A 12,846-nucleotide genomic window follows, 5' to 3' on the forward strand; every position below is an offset into this window, starting at 1 on the left:
TGGGGTTTTGTACCATAGCATTTTCAAACAGTTCTTGGATCGCTTGCACCAGAAACACCTCAAGCCCTGATGAAGTGCAAATTCTTTTATCTCTTCCTAAATATAATAATCAGATTCTTGGTAGGGGGTGGGGCAGGGTGGGGGGGCAGCCCAGAGTCTGGGTTACTAACAACCCCCACATGATATCCTTATGCATCTGATGATAAACAGGGCTCCTGCTGTCACATCTGCCAGTGGCCTACCTTAGGGAGCCCCCAGGACATCTCCAGACTCCCACCTCTTCCCAGTGCCTGGGTCATAGGACAGCCTCAGAAATATGGATACATCAATTGCTTTTTCTACTGCTTCACTTTATGAGAAGGAAAGTCACACATCTCTTTGTTAACAAAGGCATTCACTGAATGAGAGACTAAGGGAGGGAATTGGGGATTATTTTACTTGGAGGTCATCAAGTAAAGAAAAAGCCATCTACAAAATGTGCAGAAGAAAAGGCAGGGAATACAAAGAATCACTGTTAAAGTGCAACCCGAGAAATGCAATATTTATGACCTCAAAACGAAACAATTCTAATGGCCTACCTGAGTGACACCTTATGGTTTGCAAACCATGTTCATAATTATGGTTACATTTTTCTAAGACAGAAAGTTCCTCAATCCACTGCTTTTAACTAGCTACTGGAAGACATAGGTTTGAATCCAAGTGCTCTCCCCCAAGGGCAAGTTCCTACACCTGTTGAATTAACAAAAGGTGATGGTGAAGGCCCAAGGCACACGTCTCCTTAGATCCTTTTGGCTAGGTCCATACATCATCAAAAAATGCAATGCCTTCACAAGATGTAATCCTTCACAGTTTCTTGATCACATCTTAACATTAATCTGTTGTGTTTTGGTTTTTTTTACTGATCAAAGGTTCTCCCTGAGAACTCACAAAATACATTCTTTCATTGCTTATGGTCATAATCCTCAACCACTTTACAACAACAATTTCTGTGAGTTTTCCATACACTAAGGCCATATACTTTCTCAGCCTTGACACTCTTGACTTTTGGGGCCAGATAATTCTTTGTTGTCAGGGCTGACCTGGGCACTGGAGGATGTGTAGCAGCTTCCTTGGCCTCTACCCGATAGATGCCAGTAGCACCAAAATGCTAGTCGTGGCAACCAAAAATGTATCCAGTCATTGGCAAATGTTCCCTAGAGGGATAAACTCACCTCCTGTTGAGAATCACTGCTCTAAGGCTCCAGTCTGAGTGTACTTCAGAATCACTCGTAGGTCTTGTTAAAACCCAGATTGCTGAGTACCACCCCCGGAGATTCTGATTCCATAAGCAAGGGTAGCACTCAACACAGTGCATTTGTAACAGCCTTCCAAGTGGTGCTAATGCTGATGTGATGCTGATGCTGGTGGTCTGGAACCAGTTTTGGAAAACACCTCCCTAAGGTCATGGCTGCATGCTGGCAACCCATGAAGAGCTTTTAACAAGTTACAACTTAATCAGAATCTCTAGAGATGCGGTGCAGGCATTAGCATTTTTAAAGCTCCCCAGTGATGCTGACATGGGTTGAAAATCAATTGCTTAAGGTTTACAGATGTTTCCAGAATCCCAAACTCCTTAAGAAACCTGAGATAAAATTAGTCACAGTAGATGTAATTTGCATTTTTATATTCCTTGAAGATCCCTCCCTCATATCACCTCGGAGCAGAAATTCTAGCACAAAACAAACAACCCCAAAGTATGCAGACTGGAGCTTTCATGTCTGCTTTTTCAAAATCTGTGGGCTGATACCACCAGGGATTTCCAACCTACTCCTGAGTAAGTTTAGGGCAAGAAAACCATTTGATATTAGGGGAAAACTAAGCAGTCTATTCCTTTCCTATTATCTAAAAGTGAGGCTGCATCTTATAATAAAGAAATAAGCAATTACCTTCAAAAAATGCCCAGGTCTCTTTCTTTTTCTCAAACGATGAATCTTCAGACGCTTTCAGGGAAATCACTGTAAGACAAAAGAGAAATGGCATAGCATGAAGTGGAGCAGCTCATGGACCTAGCCCACCTCAGTCCAAAATAATATCATAGGGTATATACGACACTTACATTTATAAAGTAATTTTCATATTTGCAAAAAACACATGTAATGGTCACAACCCACAAGCCAGGGGAAGGTGCAATGACTTACATATAACAAGTAAGAGACCAGAGAGGGGAATTAAGTTGCTGGTACTCAGTCCACTAGAAGCCTCACTCACCCCATATATTTGCAAAATAAAGAGTTCCCCAGTGGGAATTCCAAGAACCAAAACATTATTTATTTTACCATTTTAGTGGACATCTTTCCAAAATGTAGTGTACTTGCCTGGGTATCCCTAGATAGAGAAGCCTGAGGTCATCTGATGACTCAGGGTCAGTGCTCTGAGCACATTCTCCATGTAAGACAGTCACAGAGCTGCAAGATCTGATTTTGAGATTATTTTGTCTGCTTTCAGTCAGTGGTTGAGCACTGAATTCACTGTGTCTGCTTTCAATTGTCAGGGAAACAGAATTGAGTTACACTATGTCAAACCTTGAACATCATACTAAAGAGTCTGGAAATATGGGAAGGTTCCACATACAGGGCTAACATAATCGTAGGCAAAAATCAAAAAAATTAACCTGACAGAAAAATGTAAAATGTCAGGGAATGAGAGTATTGCCCAATAGAACTTTCTGAGATGATGGAAATGTTCTGTGTCTGCAAGACACATACAGCTGCCACTGGCCACATGTTTTTATTGAGCATGTGAAACGTGGCTTATTCACATGGGACTAAGAAACTGAATTTGTAACTGTATTTCATTTTAATTAATTTAAATTTAAATAGCTACATTTGGTCAGTGGCTACCACACTGAAGAGCTCCAGAGAAGAGAATCTCTAAGACCCAAATAACAAGACAAAGGTGGCTAGAATAAAAATTGAATCAATATGAGAGGTAAGGAATATGGCAAAGATGGTCTGGAACTTTATTTACTGCCCCTCCCACAAACTTTTATATTATTATTGTCATGGATTCCAATTCTGAATTTTCCATCTTTATTTTTCTCCAGGCCTTGCACTGGGTATTTCCATTGATCTACCACACAGATCACTAATCTTCTCTTCACCTGTGTCTAACCTGCTGTTAAAGCCATCTCTGAAATTTAAGATTTCATTTATGGATTTTTTTCAGTTATAGATCATCCACTTAATTCTTTTTATATATCCTAGCTCTCTGATGAATTTATCCAGCATGTTATCTAATTTTTCAACCATATTTATCACATTATTTTAATGTACATGACTGATATCTTTCACATCTGCATTGCCCATAGGCTTATTTTTATTACCCATTTTTGATTTTGATCTTGTCCTTTGATGTGCCTGATAATTTTTTAATTGAATGCCAGACGTCATATGTGGAAAATCATGTAGATTCGAGATAAAATTTTATTTTCCTCGTAGGAAATTAGAGTAGGGGGATGATCACCTAACCCAATGAGGATATGAACTGTTTAGAAGCTGGGTTTCAGTTTTTATAGGATATGGTTTCTCTCTGGTTTGCCCTTACTTCAGGGATCCCCAGTAGAAAACCTCAAGTATTTATCATAGCGCTTCCAATTTTCATCTCACTGATAGAACTCTGCTCTATCAGAGGCTCTGCTTGCCTCCTAAACAACCTGATTGTCACTTTCTGCATTACTTTTCTCAACAAGCACTGCGAAAAAACAGCTGAATTTCTTAAAGAGTTAAGCGACTCTGACAATTGGTCTCATTCACTGCTCTTCTCTGCACTCTATCTATATAGTCCTTCAGAGAACAATTAAGATAGCTGAAATACATATGCACACAGACAATTGTGTAATTATGTAATACAAATATACTTATGAAATATAAATATATAATTAGGAAAGCTGAAATACAGATTTTTTTTTCAGCATTTCTAATTGTTCTCAGAAGGAGGGCTCTGTTCTGTGGGAAAGAACCCCTCTCCCAGTAGAACCTAAATTCCTCAAAACCAGAAGCTGGTCTTCTACCTCAGTATCACCATCTTGGGACACACTGCCTGGCAGCTGGTAGGTGCCCAGTAAATAAATGAATGATCTATTTCTTCCTGACGGCCCCTCAAAGGAAGAAATCTGGACATCCAGGAATGAACTCTTAGTGGACATTTGGTCTTGCGTGTGATATTAGACATGTCAGACAATTCATCCATTACCTTTCCTGTTTAATTTACCCCACCCACAGCTCCTGTAATCTGCTCACTGCCAGAGCAACCGAGCAGATTCCCCCATCAAGAATTTAAACTAAGAAACAGAGTACATATGGTGGTTGTAGGCCCTGGGGTTGAAAAAGCCTGTGGACTCTGGGGTGGGCAGCCGTGTTTGGAAAACAGGAAAGCAAACGGAGCTGAGGGCAGAACCTGCAGGAGGAATATGGAGGTGGGAGGATTTGACCTTGATGGTACTCTGGGTACCAAGAGGGCTGACATGTTATTTGCTGACCTTGCATTGCATGAGCTCCATATCCTTCAACCATCCCCACCTCTCTTCTGAATTAGCTTGAATGGGTTTTCATCTTCAACCAATTAAGCCTAGGCTGCGATAACCGCAGAGTCCTAATGAAGACAATAGCGAAATGAGAAAGAAGTGGACCTCTGAGGACCGTAGTTTTCAGGAGATCAGGGATGCCCAGCATGGTCGAGAGCCTTACTACTCCAAGTGTGGTCCACGGGCCAGCAGCATCAGTGTCACCTGGGAGCTTGTCAGAAGTGCAGGACTGTAGGGGACCCAACCCAGATCTACTGGATCAGGATGTGCTTTTAAACCCAGGTTCCCTGGATGAATTATATGCACTTTAAAGTGTGAGATGCACTGATGTACACCGGGTTGAGTTGCCGTTTGCTGGTTATGTAACCTTGGGCAAGTCACTTAACTTCCCACTGCCTGAGTTTCCTCATTTGTTATGCAGAGATGATAATAAGTTCAGGGTGAGTGTGAGAACCAGATGGGTTAATATATGTGAAATACTCAGAACAGTGCCTGAGACCTAGTGAGCCATTTTTATCCACAAGGACCTTAGCTCCATAAGACAGGGATTTGGTCTATTTTATTCACTGCTCTAATTCCCACACCTAAATCCTAGCATGGTCCTCTGCTATCAGTCCTTTGCCTGAGAATGTGAATCTCCAGTTGTCCAAATGGTCCATAAGAAAGAGTTCCCTGACCTTGTGGCTAAACGTCTGCAACTCAGTCGGGCTGCTACCCTTCCAGCAAAGGCAAAGGCCACTGCCTTTGGACCACTTTTGATTCATCTTACATTTTTTCATTTCAGAAGCTGTGGGCCCTTGATTTAGTCCAATTACAATTCCCTTTGCCTTATGTGGGATAGAAGGTAACAAGGTCTCCCCAGTGGAGTTATGGAGATGGGTGTTGAAAGAGCCAACAAGCTGGGATTCAAAGCTAAGGGGGCTCTAAGCAAGGAATTCACGAAGGTTCCTCATTTCTCTCCCGTGCAGCTGTTTTATGGGAAAGTGCAGCAACTCTGTTTGGCATACGATGATCAGTGACACCAGCCATAATCTTATCTGTTGCTACAAGAAAAATTTCTACATGAACTCTGCCAGAGCTTTTGAAATTTTCCCGAGGTTCCACGTAGCTCTCTTGTTTCAGCTGCTGATCCCGTGCTGTCTCAAAATGAATGCGATACATTGTCATGCCGCACGTCTGCGTCCACAGACCATGGCCAATGCCCTGCTCAAGGTGGACTCTGTCTTGAGCCCAGCCTCTCAGCCAGGAGCTAATGTGGGGGTGGGCAGTGGGCACCCCCTGGGGAAGGTCCATTACTCCAGCTGCTGGGAGTGATGCCAGCCCTGCTTCCCGGGGAGCCTTGCCTCTTCCATCCTTCCTGCATCCAGAGGTCCCGTGAGGGAGGGCGGTACTGGGACCACCTCCTCCCACAGGGTGTGGGGCCTGGGAGGAGGGTAGTGCAACTGATCAGAGAAGCAGAAGGAAGCCCAGCTTGGCCTCAGCACCAAACCACTCTTCTCAATACAGCTTTATCAGAAAGTGGGCATTTTGACTTCTGACTCCTGTGCACATTCATCAATCGGTCTGGGCCACAGTAGAAAAGGAGAGTAAAGGGCACTCAAAAGCTAAGTCATCAACTGACCTACTGACTGCTTTGTAATTTCCTGGGGACCCCGGCGCCCAGTGTGCAGAGCCTGGCTGACCTTCTTGTGAGGTGGTGGCCCGGATAACTGAGCAGCAGGCCGTCCTGGGTCCCTCCCCAAGAGAGCAGAATCCGATGAAATCTAAGAAGGGGTGGGGTGTGAGAGCCACCACGTCTCGGGCCTCTGGGAAGAACCGGTTGAAAGTGCTGCAGGATCAAACAGTCTGGAAGAACACAGCCCAGAGGCACCGAGACAAAACGATCCTATCAGCCTCATGTCTGGAGGAAGCAGGTTGGAAAGAAAGAATCTTAGTCAAGTCCCCTTTGCTGGGACCTGAGGGGAAACCATCACTCAGAGAGGTGTGAAAACTGAGACCCTTGATTTCTGACTTGGACAGACCGTCCCACTGACTCCCCTGGGGAGGGCATGTTTCACAGGCTGTGGCAGACCATGTCCCCTGAGTTCACGCCAAAGACCCTATGACAATGCCCTCCGGCTGAGGGACCTCCTGTTTCCTTCCTGGTCTCCTGTTCACTGAAGATACAGAGCATTTACCTGAGCCTGCGCTGAAGGACTGACCCCCATCATCCAGTGAACAGATGGCTCGTGATTTTTAGAGGCCCTGGGAAGGCTCCCCTTCTCCCAGTATTCTTTCCTGCCTGCTCACCTATGCCTCCAGTTCCTTTAACAAAGAATCCTATAATTAAAGGGGCTTAAATTGCAACCATGGGTTACACCCAAAGTAGGGTGCACCTTTCTGACACAGAACACCTTCCGGAAGGCAGAGGTTGACGGAGAGGAGTGCAGGGAGGGCCCCGGAACAGACAGAGGAGTGAGGAAGCCGCACGGGGCAGCGGCACGGATGCGGGAAAGACTGGCCCTGAGTTGGAGAGACACACCTTCACCTTCCTATTTCTACTACCGGTCAGGCTAGGCTGAAGCATTCTCCAGGATTCTATAACTCCTGATGGTAGAGGGTGTTGCCTTCACCGAGCACCTGAAGACCAAGATTTCTAAAACTTTACTGTGGGGGAGAATTACTTAGGCCTCTTGTTAAAATGGGGATTCCCAGGCATGACCCCTGAGCTTCTGGTTCAAGGAATTTGGGGAGGGCCTGAGAACCTGCATGATTAGGGAGCACACAGTCATGGAAATTCTGAGGCTTGAGGTCCCAGGACCCCACGTGGAGAAGCCCTGGCTCACATACCCCTACTACAGATAGCAGTGGGCACCAAGTCCCAAGAGACATGGGAGAGGGGATTCAGGTCTTGAGGGGCCAGATCCTGGGCCTCAATCTCCCATCCAGTCTAGGTTGGGGTCCAGCACTCAGAACTCAACCAATGCTCTTCAATTTAATCCAGGGAAAAGGAGAGTAACAGCAAAACCTAAGGAATAAGCCTATCACATAAGTGTTGTTTACAAAGGACTCCCAAGGGGCCCCTTAATAACACGTCTCAGAGCAGAGGAATACGAGGTGAAGAACACAGCTTTCAAGAAAGTTGTTTCCAAAAGAGCAGACTGTCTATAAGGGCTGATGCGTCTCCCCAAGTGGCCGACTCAAACTTGGAAACTAGAGAGAATCTGAGTCAGAGAGACCTTCCTCCAATGATTCTCTAATATTCCACACCCTCTGTCCCTGCTGAACACATTGCCTTAGAACGCATCACTATGCTTTACTCATTTCTCCGGTTCATCGTCCGCCTCCCCCAGCAGAAGGGAAGTTCCATGCGGGCTGGAATTGCATCTGTTTCCACTTCCCAGAATCCTTCTTGGCCCATAACAGGTCCTAGTTAAGTTGAGCGCACAAATGAATGGAATGAATATGATGCTGTATTGGTGGATCAAGGTCTCCCAAAGAAAGCCTGGTGCTGGGACAAACTTATATTGTGGAAGGCTGGGAAGAAAGCCCAGGGCAGGGGACCCTGGCCTACCCAGCACCTTCCTTCCCATGGAAGACCTGTCTCAGAAGCAGGGGGAACACACTAGCTCACCAGGCCTTCAGGGCCGACTTCTCTGCAGCGCTCTAACTTTGGAGCTGCATGCTTTGGGTCTGTCGTGATTTACTTTATGGCCTCTGAGTTCTTAGCCCAGAAACCTTAAGCATAAGATGATTAAGCTCTTTTGAGTTGAAAGGAGAGGGGCAGAAGTTTAAGGCCCTGGACCTTGCATGTAGACCTTGCTAATGTGCACCCAGGGGGTGTAGAAAGCTGGAAAGCGGACACACCCTACCTCAGTTTCCTCAGGCAGCATTCTGCACACATCAATGGGAAAGGAAAATCTCCAAGGACCAGAAGAGGCTGGGGATATGAAATATGCACAAGAAGAGACCCTTAAATAAAATAAAGAGGAGTCAACACTTTTGCTCCAAATTCAAAAATTAATATAGTCAGTTCACTGGCCCTTCTTATTCAATCATCAGATAGTTTCCCAAGGAAAAAACTAAATGTAGCTGTGTCCCCACTATTTATAACTGGGTCAGTGTTCTCAAGAAAGGCAACTACAGCCCAGAGAGACACAGAGAACTTCTCTGTTTCTGCTTTCAGAAGTTTGCCTATTGCTTCCTTTTCCCCTTGCCCTTCCAAGACTCAGGCCAAAGGCAGTCTCTCTTGGGGCCTGGACAAAGCCATATATGTGACTAGGACCTCTGAGTGACTTGCACTGATGGAGCAGCTGATGAGAAACGGAAAAGCTCCAGCTTTGTCTATTTTAAGCCACTCTTTCCTTTGCATTCACTCTAAGACAAATTCTAGAAAACAAAGCAAAAAAGCAAACGAAAAACCATGTTAAACAGACTTCCCATTGTGACAAGGCAGTTAGATAAGAACTTCACATTCTGAGACGGAATCAGCTGCAGAATACAAAGGCCATGTGTATGTCCCCACATAGCGGTTAGGAAATACTAAACCTTAGGGCTTGGTAACAGGCCCTCTCCAGACACAACCCCAGGGTAGATCTATATATTACTCTCTTGCTACCACCTTCCACTCCTTGTTGCCATTAATTAAAATGGCATTATACCAAAGAGTTTGGATCACTCATCAGTCCTTCATCTAAAAATTTCGTGACAGAGCCCTTCTGTGTACCATGCACTGTGTCAGGCATGTGGGTGCATTTAAGAAGAATCTGGCAGGGTCCCTGGAGTCCAGGTCCCCGGGCAGGGCCACCACGCCAACCTTTCCTCTTATCCCTGCCCACCTTAGCCCTTACCAATCACAAACATGCATCCAACTCCGCTAAGTTATTTGCAAATCCCTCTTCTCCTTCATCCATACCTTTGCTCCAGCTGTTTCATCTCCTGACATGGCACGGCCCATAGTCGTCACATCCCCCCTCACCCTGTGGTCCCAGCAGAATGCCACATCCTCCAGGTGGCCTTCTCCTATTCCCCAAAGAATGTAACCTTGTCTTCCGCTGACTCCCCCGTACCCGCTTCACCCTCTTGTATGGCCGTTTCATACTCTCTTTCTATTAGCTTTGTCGATAATGTCTACCAAACCTATACCCATATTGACATATGTCTCCTCCTCCAGATTGTGAGGCTGGGGACCCCAGAGGGAGGGGATCAAACCTCCCCACGCATAACTCTCTTTGGGCAAAGCACAGGGACCACAGGCTCATAAACCGGGGCTTCATACATGGTGCTGAGCTTAAATTCCAATCTCTTAAACTCTTCCAAGAACATGGCAGTCGCAAGGAGCGTAGATACAATGAAGAAGTGTTTGAAGTGGTGTTTAAATTACACTCCAGTTGTCAATTGGTTCCTTTTGAGTATAGGACCTGTTGACACTTTAAACATCATAATGTGAGCTTGCTTAATTAAGCAGTAGCACTAAATGTTTCATTAATCTCATTCCTAATCATCTGTTCCATGTTTCTGGAGAAAAAGGAATTCTTTAATTTCTGCCACTGAAACTTGAAATATCGGTTCCCTGTGGTGATACTTTCAGATCCAATTATTAAATTCCCTCTAATATTTGAGGTTAAATAGATAAGAAATTATATTATAATTTCATCTTTGCCCCCAAATACTTTTTAGGGTAAGCAGAGTTTTCTATTTGCTTTGTCCACTCCTAACATTTAAAGCTCACTTATATAATCTGAAGTCAAAGAACAATTTGGCTTGTTAAAATATGTTGTTTGGGGTTAGACTGAAATACTGTTTAAATTGCAGCAGACAGCCCTTGCAAATTGCTTCTCTTATTAGCATTTTCACCGTTGATGAAAACATCTCCACCTGAAAAGATGGAGATTCGGTTCTGCTCAGAACATCAGACTGCTTCTGAGTCAGTGGTTGGCAGAACTGTGCTGAAAAGCCATTGAGGATAATTTTGTACGCGGCCTGGGGAATGGGGAATCCAAGCGGTTGTACCCCTAAGACAAGAAGCTTAAAATGAATGACAATGTCACTCTTGAGAACCCCGGGGGGCTCACACTCCCTGGTGCCAAGGGCGCATGTGGTACCCTCAAGCAAAGCACCAAACTGGCCATGTCAGAGCTCAGCAACTGTTAGGGACATGTGGCACCCAGGACCGTGCCACAGCCTGCCCTTGACCGGGAGCCCCAGGGACTCTCAGGCTTCATCCCGGAAATCCTCCTGAAGAAAATCCAGGCTTAGGAACTGGTCCAACCTCCCATTCCCACACCCACGCCAGGGCCGTCCTTGCGCTTAAAACTCTCCAGGGTCTGTGTGTCCTGGGAGGGACCAGGCCACATCAGTGCCTGAGAAGGACAGGTATGGGGGGTCACAGGGACATCAAGCAGGATGGAGAAGGCACAAAGGTAGGGAGACCCCCAAAGCTTGGGGAGCAGAGACAGCAAAGGGAGGTCAAGGGATTACTAAAGAAAGCGGGCACAAAACACAACGGGCAAGTGCCTGGACACGGGAACGTGGAGCAGACAGGGTGAAGGGCATGTGGAGAGGCAACAAGACCTGCCCGTACCAGCTCAGGGAAGACGGCGGGCTTAATTTAAACTGCACGCCTGGGCATAGCAAGTACCAGTCAGCACTGAGTGCAGAGAACAAACGCAGGGTCAGACACTACCTCTGTGTCTACAGGGACAGAGTAAAGCGAACTTCAGAAAGTATCACAATTTGCCAAAAAATTGACCACAAGTAGCTATCGGACTGCTTCTGAAATAATGAAAGTGCTTTTGCACCTATAGGAGAGATGCTGGCCCCCTAAAATAGCAAGCTTCAACTCGATTCGAAAGTGATACTGGAATTTACCCCAAAGAGAACAGCTTGTCTTCACGTCTAGGGACGTGTTATGCTCTCAGGACGTGTTAGGACAGAAATCCTTTTTTATGTTGTTGGACCCAACTACTTAAAAAGCAAAGCTGTTAGTTATTTCTTTTGGCCTAAAGGAACCAAGAATATTTGGAAAACTCTGCACTAGTCTATCTATGAAGCCTCCAGCTCAGAAAACCTTGAACAACCCAAGCATAAATAAGGCACCCCTTCGAGAGAGACCCCGCTGAGCAGCTTCGTCTCCCTGTTGGAAACTACCCCGAACCCCTGCTCGTGCCCTTTACTTCCATCCTGACTTCCCTGTTCCACCAACTCCAGCCTTGCTCAGCCTGCTCAGCGTTAGGGACAGGGCACTCAGGACCTGACCTCCCCAAAGTCTTGGGTTCGGGCAGGGCAGGCCCACGCAGTTCACTTCCTCCTCTCTCACCTACAGCGAGACCCAACCCTGCATCTCACCTGCTCATGCTAAATGAGCCAGAAGCTGTTACCTAGAGATGATTGTCACCAGAAAGGAGGACACAGGGCTCACCAGGCTGCCAGGCTGCCAAGGTCAATGCACCTCATTCCTGCCTGGAACACTGTGCACCTCTAGATTTCCCAAAGATTGACTTTTTGCACTCCTGGGAAGAAGCTGCTACATCTTCGCTCTGCAGTGTTGCTCTCCTACTGAAAACACCTTGCCTTTTCCAGACCACCAGGGGGCTGGCCCAGAGGAGCCCGTTCCAAACGCCAAGTCTGCTGCCCCGAATACTGGTGCTTCCCAGGGCTTCACCCTTGGCCCCTGCCCCTTGGGGATCCCCTTAGGGATCTTACCCACCCCCATGGTTTCACCTGCCTGACTCAGAATCAGTTGTCACCGCCCAGATCAGATGGGTGCTTCAGCTCTACATTTCTGCGTGCTTACTGGACATCAGTGCAGGATGGCCTCCAGCCAACCTCACTCTCAATTCCCCTGTGGCCAGCTTCATCTCTTATGTTCCCTTTGTCAGCCGTGGGCACCATCCTGCACACAGTGAGTGAGACTCCTGGCTATCATCCCAAAGCTTTCTCCCTTACTTGCACCCAGTTATTCAAAACTTCTTATTTGACCTCCAATGTCTCTCCATTCCTACTGCCAAACTTTGCAACATTTCAAGCCTGGGAAAATACAAAAGACTCTGCCTCTTCACCCTGTAGTCTGATTCCCCCAAATCCATGTCCCAGGCAGCCAACAGAGGGGTCTGTCAAGACTTTAAACGCTTCTCAGGGTTTCCAAAGACTAAAGCAGAGATTCCCCAAAATGCCTGATGATAAATCAACTAGACTGGATGTTAAATATTAAAATTCCAACCCAGACCTAATAGACTAGAATCTCCAGGGCAGATGCTTGGGAATCCGCATGTTAACGATGGCCCTGGAGATTCTTATCATTAGGC

General features: G+C 46.0%; 1 protein-coding gene across 2 annotated transcripts in view; it reads right to left on the minus strand.

Moving 5' to 3' along the window:
* VSTM4 (V-set and transmembrane domain containing 4) overlaps positions 1–12,846 on the minus strand; it is an 86,396-nt gene that overhangs the window by 61,905 nt on the left and 11,645 nt on the right. For both annotated transcript variants that reach the window (XR_009536105.1, XM_060126392.1), the window contains exon 3: positions 1,926–1,994. Coding sequence is in view for 1 of the 2 variants with exons in the window: in XM_060126392.1 (XP_059982375.1) it covers positions 1,926–1,994 (69 nt within the window). In the remaining variant the exon portion in view is untranslated. The remainder of the gene's footprint in view (positions 1–1,925; positions 1,995–12,846) is intronic.

Source organism: Lagenorhynchus albirostris, chromosome 16, assembly GCF_949774975.1.
Source record: "Lagenorhynchus albirostris chromosome 16, mLagAlb1.1, whole genome shotgun sequence".
NCBI lineage: Eukaryota > Metazoa > Chordata > Mammalia > Artiodactyla > Delphinidae > Lagenorhynchus > Lagenorhynchus albirostris.